At 42.7% G+C, this 18133-nt stretch overlaps 2 protein-coding genes across 5 annotated transcripts in view; both read right to left on the bottom strand.

The window, feature by feature from the left end:
* HPSE (heparanase) overlaps nucleotides 1-587 on the bottom strand; it is a 26043-nt gene extending 25456 nt beyond the window's left edge. The window contains exons 1-2 of the mRNA XM_019552632.1: nucleotides 325-587; nucleotides 6-127 (exon numbers count right to left, since the gene is read on the bottom strand). Coding sequence (XP_019408177.1) covers nucleotides 6-127; nucleotides 325-550 — 348 coding nt within the window. The 5' untranslated portion in view covers nucleotides 551-587. The remainder of the gene's footprint in view (nucleotides 1-5; nucleotides 128-324) is intronic.
* A 6514-nt stretch (nucleotides 588-7101) lies between these two features.
* The window catches only part of HELQ (helicase, POLQ-like), a 32709-nt gene continuing 21677 nt past the window's right edge, over nucleotides 7102-18133 (bottom strand). For 2 of the 4 annotated variants that reach the window (XM_019552742.1, XM_019552741.1), the window contains 6 exons: nucleotides 17339-17496; nucleotides 16300-16398; nucleotides 15624-15797; nucleotides 14856-14969; nucleotides 11918-12049; nucleotides 7671-9744 (listed from right to left, as the gene is read on the bottom strand). In XM_019552742.1, the coding sequence (XP_019408287.1) occupies nucleotides 9637-9744; nucleotides 11918-12049; nucleotides 14856-14969; nucleotides 15624-15797; nucleotides 16300-16398; nucleotides 17339-17496 (785 nt within the window). In that variant the 3' untranslated portion in view covers nucleotides 7671-9636. Of the gene's footprint in view, nucleotides 9745-11917; nucleotides 12050-14855; nucleotides 14970-15623; nucleotides 15798-16299; nucleotides 16399-17338; nucleotides 17497-18133 lie in introns of all 4 variants that reach the window. The other 2 variants (XM_019552744.1, XM_019552743.1) reach the window with 2 other exon arrangements.

Raw genomic sequence — 18133 nt, forward strand, 5'->3', positions numbered from 1 at the left:
CCCGCCCCAGGCCGTGCAGACTTTACCCTCAGTGTCGGGAATCCGGGCACCTCGAAGTTCCCGCACTCCTTGGTTTTGCACTCGTTCTGGCAGTCCACGGCGCCGACGGCCACGGCCGGTCTCCACGCTGCAATGACAGGCGCCGGCATGGTTACAAGAGCTGACTCCCCTTGGCCTGCCCGCAGCTCTGCCTGCTCTGGCGGAGCACCGCTGCCAGGGGCTGAGGTGGGGAAGGAGGGGGCGGAAGGAGGGCAGCCAGGGGCAGGGGCGCGGGCGCGGGCCCCCTGGGCGTCCAGCACAGCGGGCACTGCCGGGGGCACCCACCCAGGACGTCGGCGGCCAGCGTCCGCCACGTGGGGGCGAAGTGGACACAGTCGCTGCACCAGGAGGCGTAAAACTCCACCACCCAGGCGCCGGCCGAGCCCAGCACGCTCCGCTCCAGCGTGTCCGCCTGCAGCAGCGCCAGCCCGTCCGCCGCCGAGTACAGGCCGGCCCCGAGCAGGGCGGGCACCCGCGCCAGCGCCAGCACCAGCACTAGGAGCCGCGCCATGCTCCCCTGCCTCTCGCCGTCCTCTCCTCAGCCGCTCCGGCGGGGCAGGTGCTGCCTCCCGGGCTGCACGGCCCCGGCCCGGGGGAGGAGTCGCTCGCGGAGGGGCCTGTGGGATCCGCCCGGGACTAGGGACCGCCTCTCCTCACGACTCCACCAGTTGTCGAGAAGGCGCAGCCCTGCCCTGGGACCCCCCAAGATACCCCTGTGGGTCCCCGGCCCCAGCACTTCTGCTCTGCCTCCCCTCGAAAACGCCCAGCCTCTCGCGGGTATGACGGGTCGCTCAGCCCAGAGGTAGCAGACTCCCACTGCCTGAAGAAGGGTGTTTGTGTCGGAAGGCTTGCAAATAACTTTTCTCCAGCTATTCAGTTGGTCTAATAAAAGATTTATCGATGTTGGGGGCTGGAAGGGACCTTTCGAGATCATCAGGTCCAGCCCCTCTGCACGTGGGTGGGAAAGACTGCTGGGATCAGATGACCCCAGCAAGGTGAATATCCAGAAGTTTTTTGAAGATATTCAGAGTAGGTGGTTGTACCACCTCTGGGGGAGTCTGTTCCAGACCCTGGACACTCGAGTTGTAATATCACATCTACACAAAGAACCTTGCCTGTGTCTTTAGGCCCACAGCTACAAGCAACAACTCTTGCAGCCTGGACTTCTTCTCTTCTCCTGAATTTGAACCCTGCCCAAACCCCACTCTGATCACCAGCCAAACCCCATCACTTTCTAGTAGCAAGCAGACTTGTTTCCTCAGGCAAGAGAGAAAGGGCCCAGAGCACCCTGGACACTGATGCAGGGCAGCAGAAATAAGAAGCTGAAGTTGGCCCAGGCAGAAATAGGAGGACAGTATAGGTTTCCCTCACTAACCATGGTCTTGAGTATCCACACTTAATATTCTATATACCATTTTGGCTACCAAGGCATACAGTTTTCAGTAACTATGGTTTTCCATGGCTGTGCACCAGCCCACCACCTGCCATTTTTCCCATAAGCCTTTTATCTTACCTACCACAGTTTTGCCAACCACAAGAACTTTCAGGAACCTAACCCCAGCTGTTGGTGAGGGAAATCTATATATGTCCATTTTCCTACACCGCTGCTTTTCAGACCAGAAGCCCCCTCCACACATCAGAGCTGTTTGGAAGCTGTTGCAGTACTGCTGCAGTGAGCTGAGAGCAGTAGTGAGACTGACAATGCAGACTGAACCATGTTGAACACTCCCAAATCACACAACAACAATCTTGGATGTAAAAGTCCAACATTAGCAGGACTTTGAGCCTCCGGCTGGTAGGATGGTGCTGAGACTTCCACACTGCTGTGACCCAGCAGGCCCTTTCACCATCATGCATGCATATTTTTCAAGGGTTTTAACTACTATAATGTTTAAAATGGGTGTTTTTCAGGGTGACCACCATAAAATTAAACCTCTGCCCTTAATCCATGCCCCACCCTGTTCACAAAATGGGCCTTTTCTTGATGTTCATGCTCTTTAAAACAAATTGTATGGTTTGCAGGTGCTCAACTGCTGCTCTGCATGAGTTCATTTCTTCCTGGATTAACACAAGGAAGTCCAGGAATGATTACTCTTACTCACCTGTTCCTGGCCTGCCACAGCCCTGTTGCTGGCTTTTGTACTGTTAGGCAATCCAGCAACATGAGAACAAGCTAACACACCCTGTTTGACATACTGTTGTCATATCTGCTATTTCCTTTGAGTAAGGACTTTAATGACTTCAGTTTTGCCTGGTGGCTCATATAATATTATGGTTGCCAATTTCAGATAGCCCATTAACTTTATACAGACACACATCCTGCTTGTCCTGGAAGGACTCCATCTATCAAATGTCAGCCAGAGCAATTTACATTCCAGTGGCTGACAGGCATATCCCATGGATTACCCACCCACCCATATACATGAACTTAGCTTTTAAGGACTCACCTGAGTATGTGACAAAACTGTAGGAGCAAACATAATTAAAGTATTTGTAATTATGCTAGATATGCAAAGCATCAATATTACCGTACCTTGTTTTTACCAGAAACAACTGCATTGCTCTGAAACATCCCACAATAACTCTTTGTGCCCCTGCTAACACTGCTCTCTGCAATTCTCTGCTGAATCATACAATTTACATAGTGTAAATTGCACATTCAGGGCAAACACTGTCAACTCCAGAGAGCATTGTGCTTTCTTATTAACCAGCAAAATCTTGAAGGTGGAGGAAAGAGTAGTAAACAGGCAACCAGAACTTTTATTTTCCTTTCTGATGCACTGAAAGGGGACGGTATAAGCAGTGCCGTAGCAAGGAAGTTTGGTGTCCAGGACAAGCCCGCAATGGCAGCCTGCCCTTGGCCCATGCACAGATCCAGGGGGAGCGCACTCCCCACATGCTTGCCTGGGGGTGCATACAGTGGTTGGGGCTGCCCCCTCCCCACCTCCCTGTGCCCCCTGTATAAGCCACTCACAACTCTGTCACATGCTGTGCCCTAGCTGACAGTGCCTGCCTCAGTCCAAGTCCCCTTCCTCCCTCACTGGAGGGCCTTGATTTGTCCTGTCCTCCCTTCCCCCTCCACCCTGATTCACCAGCTGGATGTTGCCCTCTAAGCTGCGGGGCTGGCCATATGCATGCTGTGGCTGGGTGCATACACGTGGCATTTATCAGCAACATTATTGGCCATGTCAAACGAATTAAAAATATATATTTATAACAAAATAGTGCTCACAACTCACCTGTTGGCAACCCTTTGCTTGGGCGCCCAGGGTGGTTGCCCTGCTTTCCCTTCCCTCGCTACCGTACTGAATGCAAGCCTCATAACAAATTAATTCCTGGTAGTCATTTCAGATCACTTCAGCAAACTTTCAGTCCTCACAACACCCCTGTAAGATTAGTTGGGGTGGTTCTTATCCTCTTTCTACACATGGGAAAATTAAAGCAGTTTAAAGATTTGACCAAGGCAATAAGAAACTGTCAGAACTAGGATTAAACCTTAGGAGTGTTTCGCTTCTATCCTTCTTTTGAGATTCTTTTAAACTTTCTTATTTCCCAGAGGAACCCAAGACCATACTCAGTATTTTATTTCATAACTGACATCATAGGTTTTAAATATTTTGTGGCAGAAGAACTGCCATTACACATACTGCGTACATATCATTTCTTGGAACTAGTATGAAGTAATGAGGAAACATTAGAAAATGCCGCAGTGCTTTGAGTGTAGACTTAACCAAGGAAATGGGACCAACAATCCTGGTTTCAGCAACTTCTGTTCAAAAAGCAGAACTGAAAGCAGCACACAAAGCTAAGAAAGCTCCTATATATTAAAGAACTTTAGGAAAGGAAAGTTCAGTGAAAAAGAGTCAGAAAATTCTCAAGTAACCTTTCTCACAAGCATGAGAACTCCTTGGATACATGTGCATTTGTAGTTACAAAGTTGTAGCTTTAAAAAATAGAGGACTATGGTGGTATAGAGCATCCTGGTTGAAGTGCTACAAAGTAACCCAAAGGAGTTCTCTCCAGACAGGGGCAACAGGAGATCTCTGATTCAGCTGTTGCTCCCAGGGCACCTGTCCCTGAGTCCAATTAGCCGTTGCCACTGCAGCAGCCCCCATTCCCTAGAGTAAGCCAAGCTATCTTCATTTATCAGCAGCATCATGCAGAAGGATCAGACCCGGGTTGGTCACAATTGTGCAAAGTTGTTTATGCAAGTGCTCTTTGAACCTCTTTCTTACCAACCTCCGTACATGCAGGAGCTAAGTGAAAAAATAAAGTGGGCCATTTTTGAGACTCAGCATGAAAGTTGAATTACTAGGGGTGCCACTAGAGTCACATACTCCCTCCCATCAATGCCTGCTGAAATTTTACAGCTTGGCACTTTCTGAGGGATGCGATGGGCTCTCTATCACTTGCGGTGTAAGTAAAGACAAGATATGCTAAAAGTGATGATAAAACCCAAACAGAATCATTGACTTGATTAAAATTCTGGACTTGCATTACATATAAGGTCACAATAGAATTGATTGTCACAACTGCCCCTTTTGCCTTTACAACTTTTTTTTTTAATGACTGACAGAGGCACCCTGCAGTGAAATAACTGGTGTAGTTTAGAACATAGCCTCGATACTCCTTATCTGTTCTAGAAGGAACTGCCCTTCCCTTTCATTACCCCAAGAAGTCAGGAAAGGCCTTCAGTACAACTCATATTTAAAGCACGCTGTTCCTGACCAACCAGAAAAAACAAAATTAAACACTATATTCCCCAGTCTCTAGTATCTTTCTTGTTCATGAACTTGTTGGGAAACTTCACACTATCTAATTACGGTTTAGCTGAGCCACTTACTATTTAAATTTTGAATTTAAGAGTTCAAGCTTTTGCATTAAACTGCCACATGCTAGTGATCAGAATTTCCCCTTCTACCCAAGAAATCATGAACATTCCATTGGCAAGTTAAATCTGTAGGGAGGCAATATTAAAAATTGAATTAAAATATTGCTCAAATGCTGTAGCCACAACAAATACGTTAATTTTCCAAAAATATTGAATGGCAAGTTGTTGTGTGGTTTCTAAATCTTGATTTCCACAATCATGTTTTGATTAAACAGTATCAGAATTGTTTGGATACTTTCCTTCCTTAAAGCAAAAGATTAAATCGATACACTAAAAATCGGAGACAGTTGAAAAATCGTAACAGGAAAGTAAATCTTTTCCAAATCTATCTGTAAACCAGAAAATTGATCTTAATCTACATACACAGTCAAATCGTGCCCTCACTTACCACATAATCCATTACACTCCTCAAGTGGTTTTACATATGAAACAGTGTTTGGATCAGAAACTTTCAACTGGTCCATGCACCTTCTCGCATAGGCCCAATTTCTCTTTTTTCTCTAATTTTAAACTTTTTGTCAATGTTTATTGCACACATAATTATGAATTAGAAGAAAAGCTAGACATTTATAAGTCAGCGGGACCGGATGGACTCCATTTGTGAGTGCTGAAGTAGCTGGCTGAGGTCATTGTGAAACCCCTGGCAAAAATCTTTCAGAATTCATGGTGCACAGGGGAGATCCCTGAGGATTGGAAGAGGGCCAACATTGTGCCCGTCCTTACCAAGTGGAAGAGGGAGGACTTGGGCAACTATAGGCCAATCAGCTTAACCTCTATCCCAGTGAAAATCCTGGAAAAGCTCATTAAAGATTCTATGTGCCCTATGCTCATTGAGGGTAAGATTCTGAACAACTGCCAGCATGGCTTTGTCATGGGCAGATCTTGTCTTACCAATCTCATCCCCTTCTATGACCAGGTCTTTTGCCACCTGGACATGGGAAACAAAGTAGATGTTATATACCTAGTCTTCCAAAAGGCTTTTGATCTAGTATACCATAATATCCTTGTGGGAAAACTGGAAGATTGTGGGCTCAACGGTCCAGTGGGTGGGAAACTGGCTACAGGGTAGGACCCAGAGTTCTCATGAATGGATCTGTGCCATCTTGGCATATGAAGTGGCAAGTAGTGTCCCTCAGGGGTCTGTGCTTGGACTGGTGCTTTTCAACATCTTTATCAATGATTTGGACAGGGAAGTGAAAAGCTTACTGGCCAAGCTCATGGATGACACCAAGTTATGGGGTAGTGTGATCATGCCACAAAATAAGGTGCTGATACAGGTGGACCTGGACAGGCCCGAGAGTTGGGCAGACCAGAACCAGATGAAGTTTAACACTTCCAAGCAGAAGGTGCTCTATCTAGGGGCAAATAACCATCAACATGCATGCAGGCTTGGAGGTGACAGCCTGACCTGCACCACAGCTGAAAGGGAGCTAGAGGTAATGAGCGACCACTGCATGAACACGAGGCGTCAGTGCAATGTGCCAGCAGGGCAAACAACATGCTGGCATGCACCAACTGGTGCAACTAAGGAAGTGATACTCCTGCTGTACTCAGCACTCATGAGACTGCCGTTGGAGTACTGCATCCAGTTCTGGGCGCTGCACTTGAATAAGGACATGGCAAAACTTGAGAGGGTCCAGAGAAGAGCCACCCATATGATCTGGGACTTGTAAGACAAGCCATATGAGGAATGGCTGAGGGATCTAAAGTCTAAAGAAGAGAAGGTTGAGAGGGGACTTGATAGTGGCTTACCACTATGTTAGAGAAGTAAATCAGGAGCTCGGTGAACAACTGTTCACTAGGGCACCCTTGGCGAAGACCAGGACCAGTGGATATAAACTCCTGGAAGGCCACTTCAGGCTTAATACCAGGAAAAACTCCTTCACAGGCAGGGTGTCCAGACTGTGGAATAAACTCCCTCCAGAGGTGGTACAATCACCTACCCTGGAGATTTTCAAGTGGAGACTGGACAGTTACCTTGCTGGGGGCACTTGACCCCAGTTGTCTTCCTTCCTAGAGGAGAGGGCTGGACCCAATGATCTGCAAGGTCCCTTCCAGCCCCTAACAACCTATGAATATTTCCTGAAGCTATTCTGTATTCCCCAAGTGTTTCATATGGCTTTACAAGGGAAAGCTGGAATATAAGCAGAATTCGTAAGATGGAAGTACAGTTACTTTTACAAGATTCTAATTTAAACAATGTAGTTTGCCATTTTAAAGTTTTGTTTACTGTGATAAATGGAATTCTTAATTCAGGAAACTGTAAAAAATAGCATACAATGCAATCAGACTGAAGAGGAAACATTCCATTGCTATGTAGAAAAATTAGGTTTGTCATGGTGACAAAATGGTATCATTTTGCTGCAGTTCTGTGGAACATAAATATATAATCATAGAATACACAACTCTGGACAATTTTGGAATGCTCCAATGCTCTGGAACACTCCAACACTCAAAACCCCTAAAACATTCAACACAGAACAAAACACTGAAAACCTTCTTAAAAAGCAAGTCATAAAAGCCACTTATCTCAAAATAGTTGATTTATGTTACAAGCAATATCCAAAGCTAGGACCACAATGAGTAAGGTAAAATGAAGCTTTACAAATGGGAGAGAACTAGAATAGCGCAGCAAGCCAATTTCTATGCGACTGACCTAGGCCATCTAGAATAAAGCAAGTTTCACTTATTACAGTAATTGTGTAAATAGGAATTTTGACCCAGACAGTCCTTTTCTTTCAGGTAGGTTTAGTATTAGAGCAGTTTTACAGGCATAGAATTAAAATGATTTCCTGAAAATCTTAGTGCCAATTCACACAGAATTATACATCCAGACTCTGGACCTCTCCTATGATCTTAGGAACATGATGAATCCATTTTATAACGTTCATGTGGAAGAGCAAATTGGCACAGAGCAGTTTGTGTAGAATAAGATAGGGTGTGAATTAAAAAAGATCAAGTTATTCCTTACTAGAGCTCCGTGTGGATGCTGTTATTTTGAAATAATAGTACCTCTGGGTGAATAATCCACTTTTGATCATCCATACAGGAGATAAAAACTTCTACTTGCACGCTAATCCTTTTGAACTTTTTTCCTTCAAGTAGTCATAAGCCCTAAGGACTGTCAGATCTTTTTAATAAACAGGGGGAAGAAATCATTTCCTACTAAAAATTTGCTGAAGCCAACATGGGATAGAGCCTTGCAATAGCAAGTTCATACCAAGCTCTACACCGTATGTTATGTAGATCCCTTATTATGCTCAAGAAGCAGCATACTGAGCACCTTCCAATGGCACCTTAAACATGATTAACATCTGTCACATGTTTGCTTTTCCCTCCCTGGGGAAGAAGTTTGTGCAATGGAGTATTTTGTTCTGGTAGGGTTTTTTTTAACCCTATATTGCTACATGTTCATGTTAGAGCAAGGGTCCCCAACCTTTTTAGATCACAGACTGGCAAACCATGGACTGGAAGTGACCGTGGACCAGGAAACTGCAGTCCAGAGTGACCGGCATACTGTATAAAGAAGGGTTGGCTGCCGATCCGCAGTATGCCGATCATTTCTGGACTTCTAGTCTGGCAGCCAACCCTCCTGTGGACTGGCAGCCAACTCTTTGCAGCTCGGTATCGGGCCTTTTGATGACCTTTCTTTTTTGTCATCAAAAACCCCCAGTGGCCCAGGGGTTGGGAACCTCTGAGTTAGAGAATGGAAGGTAAAAAAAATAATGCTCAGCTTGACTGAATAGATGAGTTTGATGAAAGCAAATGAGATGTAATTTGACTATAGCAGGGGTTTGATTCAAACTGCTGAAGGGACTATTATTTCAAATTTAAAGGTAACAAAATTCACATTAGAGAAAGCCTGTGGGAGATGTGAGCATCCACCTGGCACTATACAGCCCATAGAAACTTAGTGGCAGAGATGACAAATGCTAACCTAATTTTTCCTCAGACTGGAGTTTTGAAGAATTAAATCTCTCTGCTTGTTTCTACTACATATAACCTTTTTACTGCATCTCCTAAGGAAACAGATTTTGTGGGGTTCAGTGCTTCATTCCTACTCCTGCATCTTGAGTAAAGCCATTTTACCTGGCGATGGCACTGTTACCTCACAACACAAATCCAACAATCCAATGTGCATATAGGGGAACTACTGACACAAATAATGACAGATGACAAAGATGCATTTCCTGGTATTTATTTACACGTCCATTCTGCTGCTCAGTAGATGAAGGGGGGTTATAAAGATGACCATGACAGGCTATTCTCTGCATCCACATGGGACAGGATGAGTAATGGTGCCAAGTGCAACAAGGGAAACATAAGTTGGCTATTAGAAAGAACTTTCTCACTATGTAGGAAGTTAAGGACTGGAATAGATTATCTAGAGAGACTGCAGAATCTTCTATTATTGGAAGTTTTTAAGAACATGTTTGACAACCACCTCATGAGACAAGTTTAAACAGGGATGTTCCTGCCTTCAGCAGGAGGCTGGACTAGGTGACTGTCTGAGGTCCTGTCCAGTCCTATTTTTCTGTGATTTGTAACCATCAGACCATCATATAACACCCGTGCTTCAAGAATATCCTAATTTCAAAAATGTACACAAATAAGGTGTACAGAATTATTTATTACAAAGTTTTACGCATGTACAGCAAAAGGAAATCTAAACTATATTGAGAACTATGACAACTCATGCTATTGCTTCATGGTTTTGTGGCAGTAGTCAGCAGCCCCTCTGGAGTATCTGTAGGCATCCGCAACAGTTCTTCAACTTCTTCTTGTAGAGCCTCGACTTTTTCACTCAGCAACATCTATGCCCAAAATCACATTATTAGAAGATAAAATCAACACAAGTGGCCATAGCATTTCCTACATTAACAGAAAAGTTGAAAGCCTGGCATTCCCTCCAGGGATGTATTTAATCCTCCAGAAACAAACTAAGAAGAAATTAAGAGTACCAGGAACAAAACCTCTGGAGTTTTGACTCAACAATGATAAACTACTATGCTAATTTTCACATTTGTTATACCAAAATAAATACAGTTCTCCTGCTTAGGAATTCTTTTCATGGGAGCCTATCCTGCTTATATTGTCAAATTTAGCAGGCTAAAACTGGGATGCCTAATGCCTGGCCATGGGCGACATCCAGCCCAGGGAGCCATGCCTTTTGGCTCTCAGGGGTCCCCACAGGTCCAAAAGTTGGGGGGGGGGAGGGGAAGAGCAGTGGCAGCAATTGCTGCTCCCCTGCTGTGAAATATCTCAACCTGTGGGAAGCCACAGGCCAGACAATGCATTAGACTGGCACAGGAAGATGGTCCAGGCCAATCTGGGCTGGCTGGAGGCAGTACAGTATCTGATCCTGGAGCATCAGGCCCAGTACAGGCAGTGTTGATCCTGAACCAGCAGTGCAGAGCTGTGGGTGCAACCCAGCACCCCAATCCAATGGTATGGGGCTGTGGGAGGCAGAATGGGGCCCCAGTCTGGCATTGCAGGGGTGAGGAAGGCAGCCTGAGGCCCCAATCTGGGGGCATGGTGCCCAATCCAATCCACAGATTGGTTCATAGCACCACGTAGTAAGCATCCTTGGATTAAAACAAGTGCAAACGACATGCCACAATCAGTTTAAAAAATGTGCAAAATTTAAAATCTGGTCCCTTTAGCAAGGTCCCGTTTAAAAATTACAGTCCAGCAAGACTTTTTTTCAAAATAACATTTTTATTCCAGGGTGCTTGCAACAAAAGGCACTTCTATTTTAAATGTTAAAATAAATTTTCATATTAACACTAGCAGGCTGATCACACAAGTATACAGAAGTAGGCTGTAGATTCCTTGCATTATGCAATAAATACACACCCGATATGAAGATGTTAATCATATTATGGAAGATTGCAGTATTTGGCAACTGTCTGTTTAGCAGTTTAGCTATTTTGTTCATCATATTTGAAGTGTCTCTAAGCAAGAGGTGATAGTAACACAACAACAAGCATCCTAATGCAGGGGTCAGCAATGTTTTTGGCTGGAGTGCCAAAAACACCTCAACCCTGATCCAGACCTCGACTCTGAATGCCAGAGGCAGACTGTGGGGGAGTCATGAGGGTCCAATCCTTGTTGCTGGTGGCGGCTGCATGAGTGCCTCTGGGTGGATGGTGCGGGAGGGGCCAGGGTTGCACTACCTAGGCTCCTTCCCTGTCCTGAGGCGTGCATGCAGCCGTTGCTGGCCTGGAGCTGGTGCCGGGGCTCTGGAGCCCAGTACAGCTGTTTGCAGCCTGCCCACTGCCAGCTGCAACTGCCCAGATGTCAATCCTGTCCTAATGTATTGTTTTTGTTTTCACATGCGCAGTACTCTAAGTCTATGGCACAGATTCAGTGTGAAGATCAGAGTATTTAATTGATTCCTTTTACATTAATTTAAAGTAAACACAGGGTAGCATCTACACATTCATTAATGAACTTTACCTAACGCACATTAAAATCTAGGAGCTCTATTGTGAGGCACTAGAAAAATGTGCATTAGGCTATTTTAATGTGCGTTAACTAAAGAGCACTTTTTGTGATGCTTTAATACACATTAAAATAGGGTAATGTGCATTAAAGTGCACATGCAGAGTATATAACAAGGAGTCATTTACAGAAATGTTCCTATGGGGAATAGAAATCACAGGCAAAAAATAGGTAAATAATCTTCTTGTAAAAACAGTTGGAGCTAGATCAATAATAATACTTTTGAAGAACAAATAGCAGTAAAGAAATATCATTTTCCCAAGTTCTAAAAAAAGGCAGTAACAAACCATGGAGAAATTACCTTTTTAAAAATAAGGTGGTAGCCAAGTTCTGTTGTCATTCTTCTGGTGAACTCCTATCAGGGAATCTCATATTATTCCTGCTAGTCAGGAAAGTCTTAAACAAATTATTAGAGAAAGATTACTAGATGGGAACTAGTTTTCATTCATCCCTGGCAGTTCAAATTACAAAGCTTCTGCTTACCTTTGCTGATGAAATGATTTGTCTGGCCTGACGTCGTGACACATGCTCAATCTTCACCAGTATCTCAGGATTTGCATTAGCTAAGTGTGCTAGAGTTTTGTATCCTGCATTATAAAGCTGTTTTGCTCGAGCCTGCAAGACAAAAATGAAACCATTCAAAAAAAATATTAGGTTAGTTAATAGGAACTGCAAGGAGCCTTTCTTTTTTTGTCAAAGTCAAAACTCTGTGATGACTGCACAAAATTCACCTCTCTGTTATTTAATCTGGATTAATATCAATTAGCATCCTAATGCCAGACTGATACTGTGCGGAGATGAAGCTGATTTATTGTTAGGAACTTTTACCTAAATAAATAGATCTGCCCCTTTCTTCTTCTTATGTCCTGTCACTATATTCAAATTTGGGTCCAGAAATAGGCACATGTTACTGTTCAATCTGTAGCTTTAGCAAGGTCCTCATTGATGCTTGGTTCCCCAACACATGGGCAGGCCAGAAGGTGTTCTTAATCTCAAAGTTTCCTCCACATTCACACCTAGTGTTTCTGTCATTGGAGTTTCCCCAGTTGCATGTTAACTTCAGTCTCATTGTTCTGTGGCAAGTTATCTTTCTGCCTCTTTTATTTCCTGTCACTAACTGCATTTGTAAATATCTGCATCTTTTTAATTGTCACCTGTCAACAGATGTGTCCATTTCTGCACCCATATTTGAACATGGTCACAGGACAAAAAAATGACAACCTGTTCAGTTTTAGATTATGCACAAAACCATGATTGTTGAATTGCATGTACTCAACAGAGAAGGTCTGTGGTATTTAAATAACAGGATCAAAAGATTTTGTTTTCTTTCCTTTCTCAGATACTTTATCCAGGATAGAACTGCTGTGATGAAAAGTGGCGAAGAGGCTATTGGGTACTTGTTAGCCAACATTCGTGCAAAACAAGCAATTCTAGATCTTTCCACAGTTAAATGAAGACTATTTCCATCTTATCACAAGTATTATTTTTCTGGTAGAAAAAAAACTATGAGAACTTGTTTTATACCTTAAGCCACATATATAACTGAACTTTGTCATGGAAGTGCTTCCCGATGGCTCTCTGAACTGTATTCTCTGTCTTTTTCCTTATTTTACTTAGTCATATGTTTTTCTCTTCTATTTATGTGAACCCACACACTTAATTGTCATCTTGAAAACAAAACCAGTCTTGAGAGGCATAGAAACCTTTCATTGTTCCTTAGGGCAGTCATAGCTTGTGACAGTTAATAAGCTGACTTCTCAGAAGAAAGAGGATGTGGTTTTTGCTAGCTAAAAATGCCATAGAGAAGATGCTGCACTGTCCAGTTAACTTAGTGTATTCAACTACCTTATATCTGGATGGTCCAGACTACTAGAAGTCTAGAGATGTCTATTCTTGCGCTGCTTTATCTCACACATTTCAAAAGTATTTTAGAAAATATCTGACTTCAACACTAGCTTTAACAGCATTTCCTCCACAAAGTTCCATGCAAGTCTACATATACTGCATTGTTGACTGTTCGTTATATTTAACATCTAAGTTAAATGTTAAATATAATAGCCATATTTAACCCCAGTTTTGTCCCCGGGGTAGCAACAGTTACAGTACAGCACCTCCTGGGATAGTGACATGCCCAATCCCCTGGGTGTTCTCCATTAGCCCTGGAGCAAGCTCAGGGAGAAGGAACCTGTCCACCACCACTACTGTTGTCTCTAGTTGAGCACAGCTCCCCATACAAACTGCTGGGGCTGGGAATGGGGGGCCCTGGAGCTTCCCCCACCTCCAAGGCATCCAGGGGCAGTAGCGGGGGAGGTGACAAATAGAAGAGAAGGGGATTGGAGGTAACATTGAGCAAGGAGGAGAGAGGAGGGAATGCTGAGTTCTTAACTCTTTTGGGGACTTAAAAAAGTTACTGACTGCTATTTTCAGGGTGTGATCCACTCATCCTGGTGTTGGGGGAGGTGGAATTCAGAGCAAGGATGCAGCCACCCCCGCAGCCCCAGTCGCTTCTCTTGCACCCTCCTTTACAAAATTCTGGATCCATCAATTCTCTTTTCCCATTGCTATAGTAGACAGATTTGGATCCTATTTTGGCTTGAGCATCAGATTAAGAAATATACAATATTTTTGTTGCGTTTGTCACAGCAGTCAGGAGCATAAGTCTGAAAATACTACATAAATCAACCTCAAGTTTACCTAGGTAAACATTTTTTTTTTTTTTACATAAAACTTAACAGACTAGCTATGGCAGTCACTAAAACACAAACATGATGCTATGTGTTTAATATATTCACTTCCTTCCACAAGAAAATTAGCAACCCAAACAGTGGCAGGAAAAAAATAGGTTCTTAACAAAATGCTCTGTAGCAGGGGTAGGCAACTCCTGGCACACGTGCCAGTGTGGCACATGAAGGCATTTTGCTTGGCATGTGCACCTTGGGGTGGACGGTGGGGGAGCTTGTGGCAATGCAGTCCTGCCCCCCACTGCAGTTGCTTGCAGCCTCCCCGCTGCCTGCTTGTGAGCAGCCTGGGCTCCATGGTAGGCAGCAGAGGTTTGCCCAGAGCTCAGGCTGGCTGTGGCAGGTAACTGGGAGGCTGTAAGCACCTACACAGGGATCTGCAGAGTCCCAGCCCAGTTCTTTGCTGGTGCCAGGCGCATTCTTGCCTTGGGGCAGATGCTGGAGAAAGGGCCAGGGCTGCGCTTCCACAAGAAGGATCAGGCCCTTTGTGGCTCAACCCTGCTGTCTGTCCCTGGCATGCCAACATCTTACAAGTTGAGGTTGCAGGTATTTTTGGCACTCTGCCCAAAAACACTGCTGACTCCTGCTCTAGTTTCTTTCACAGATGTGTAGATATCACATGGTTAAGGCTAGTATACAAAACTGACATAGGCTAACTTCGGCCAGAATATGCATGTACTAACCTCTAGAACACCTGCCACCTCCATGAGAGGGATGAGTTCTGCCTTAACACAATAGGTCAATCTTTTGGTAAGTTCCGTAAGCAAGGCCTTATAAACCCAAAATTCCTCCAACTCCTGCAGAAACAAAGGATATTACAATCTGAAAAGGAACTTCACAATTCCAGTTTAAGCCTTTTATTAGTTAGTTAGCCAGCTGGAGCTTTGTCAGGCTGGTGAGCATATGTTCCCTTTGGAAAAGGAAGTATGTTATGTCATCACCTGAAATACTCCTCCTGGACAGTATCAGAAGTTGTATCGAGCCTTTTTCTGCCAGTCATCCCAATGCAGGGACCTTTCTGAAGAATTAGGAGGTACTTCAGGAATATAGTCTTTTGGGAACAATGTTGGACTTTCTGATGTTGAAAGGCTAAAGCAGCAGTAAAACAGCTAGTTTTAACCCTGTTCTCAGATGACACCATTTCAAGGTGGAAGAAGAGGGAAACCTTTGGCAATCATTTGGATCCTGGTATTTTGTAGCAAAGCTCCAAGTGTACACTTTAAACATTCATGATCCGAGAATATCAATCTAGCCTTTAATATGAAAACTTCATTCCAATACACAAAGGCTTTTCTAAACAGTAAGATGACCCATACCAATGTTCAGATTTGAGTACTAAAAGTCTATAGCAACAGAGATCCTAGTAAATACTTCCTTCATGCTTTGAAGCAATTACAAATAAAAACACTCACCGATGCCATGCTAGACACCACCCACTGAACATATATTACCTCACAAAAGTGCAGCACACAGGAACAGAACGTGGCAGCTGAGTTAAGGAGATTTTGCACGTAACCACGGGACAAGTTAAATTTTTCTGAAACCACCCATACATTGGTATCTTTTAGCAAGGCATAAAGAACGAAGGATAGGTACAGCCTATTTATAACACCAATGTCCACATCCTAGGAAGACAGAAAACTGGTGTTCAGTTAGAATTTAGAATTACAATCCAACAGATGAGATTTTTATACGGCACATTTCCCGACTTCTCTAATTCTACGAAACAAATGGAGTAATTCTGCATTCAAGGATTTTTGAAGCAGAGAAAGAAGCAGAGGGAACTATTTTGGTGAAACAAAGATTGCAGAAGCAGGGCAGACCAAACTGCCTTTAACTGTCTGATTTGTGTTTATGAAATTGCAGACAAAATAACAAAATATAAACATTTTCCAGGGCCAACAGGAGAATCTTGGATTCCTCAATGTCCATGGCTATATGATATGAAATAAATACAGCTTTATAATAGCAAAGCACTAGTAACAAGCAGCTTTTAACATTACCATAATTGAAAGATTAACAAATGCTAATTATCAGTTGTACATATTTTATCTATATAAAATAATTTGATTGATGAAGTTACTATTCTACTATTTTTTCCTTTAAAAACAATAATCTTTTACTTACCGTTCTGATGACTTGACCAGATGCCTTTTTTGTAATAAAGCTTTCAGGAACTCCCACAATATCTGCTACTTTCTGTTCTACTGCACTTAACTGAGTGTACTAAAAGGCAGAATTAATTTAAAAAAAGAAAAAAGAACAAACCATGGAATATTAAAGATGAATTTAGCTCTCTGTATGATTTGCAAAAATATGTTAAAGGGATAGAATATAGCGCACTTAATGTCACTTAGCTGTTCTACTTTGTTACATCAGTAAATAAATAACCTTTTAAAAATGTTAATCTCAGTTAATGTATATAATGCTTATAGAATTTGCATTTCTTCACCACCCCCTATAGGAACATTGATGTATTTTTCCAGTGATAAATCTACCTTATTTTTCCTACAACAAAACTACAAAAATTGCACTCAACTTACATGCAGGGTTGACCTATATAAATCAGCCCTCTCTACAGTTTGACTTTTTCCTTATTATGTGGAAGTATTTTGTGGAAGACTGTATTCTTCAGTTTTACTACAGTATCTTTTTAGATAGTTTTGATCACATGGTTAACATTGTTAAACAGTACATTAAACTATAGAGCAAACTGGACTAACCTTAATTACTCAGCTAATGGCAGGATCTGTAATTACATTAAATCAATGACTGTTTATCTTTTCTGCCAGCACAGGAGTTGCCATGTATAAGTTTTTAAAGTCTGCCCCCCTATTTTTTTTGCAATTTTTAATACTCTTCATGAAGTATACTATAAAATAGTATACTATAAAAATAATCCAACAAAGACCATGAATATAATCTTCTCTTAGTCATTAGTTACTTTGCCATTACATTGACTTGTTTGTAGTCAGAATTAGTTTCCTTCTGTTTCTGACTTCAAACTCTCCAAACTCTCATGACTTGCACATTCAAACTAGATTTATGTCTAACAAGACAATCACAGACCAAAGTTATTATACTGGGAAGAAAACAGCTATGTAATATAAGTTTTACTTCACTGTACAGGGTAGCATTTGTAATAGGCTTGGAAGTTATGCCATACCTGCTTAAAATAGATCATCCAGTCTGGGTTACAGTGGTAAATCATATCATATGGAGTTGCTAGATAGAGTAGATGAAGGCAGCTCTCAAGTACTAGCCCCTCTAAACCTTTCTTCAAGTCTCTGTAGAGAGCATTACAATATGCCAAGTCTATAGATCCTAAAAGAAATTAGGATAGTTACCTATTTCTATAATTCTCAAATGGCTCACACACATTAGTTAGATACTGTTGTCTCCAAGTAGAGACTGGTTGAAATCCAGAAGTATGAGACTTAACTTTCCAAAAATCACTGCTCGGTATAACTTGGGATACTCTTAAAACAAACATCCCACCATTTTTTAACCTTGCTCAGTTCCTGCCATCAACATTTACTGGCAATGAGTTCTACGGTCAAATTATATATTATGTGAAAAAAATATTATTTTATGATTTCGGATTTTCTACTTTTATATTACACTGAATAGTCCATGTTCTTCCTTTATGAAACAGGGTCTGCATATGCCCTTTCTTATTCCTCTTTGTTCCAAACTAAAACAGTCCCAATATTTACAGTTGGGATTTATGGTTACAATGCCTCTTCATGAGTATTTCTGTGCTTTATTTCTGTTGCCTTTCTCTGAAATCTCTCTAGTTCTGTAGCATCTGTTCCAAGATGACCAGTACTGCATTCTACTCCAGATACAGACACATCATTGAGTATATAAAGGTACTATACTACTGTCTTTATTATTTATCATCCTGTTCCTCATGGATCTTCACATCCGTCTTGCTTTTTCTGAGTGCAGCTGCACAATC

This window comes from Crocodylus porosus, unplaced genomic scaffold (assembly GCF_001723895.1).
Source record: "Crocodylus porosus isolate Cpor-Errol unplaced genomic scaffold, CroPor_comp1, whole genome shotgun sequence".
Lineage (NCBI taxonomy): Eukaryota > Metazoa > Chordata > Crocodylia > Crocodylidae > Crocodylus > Crocodylus porosus.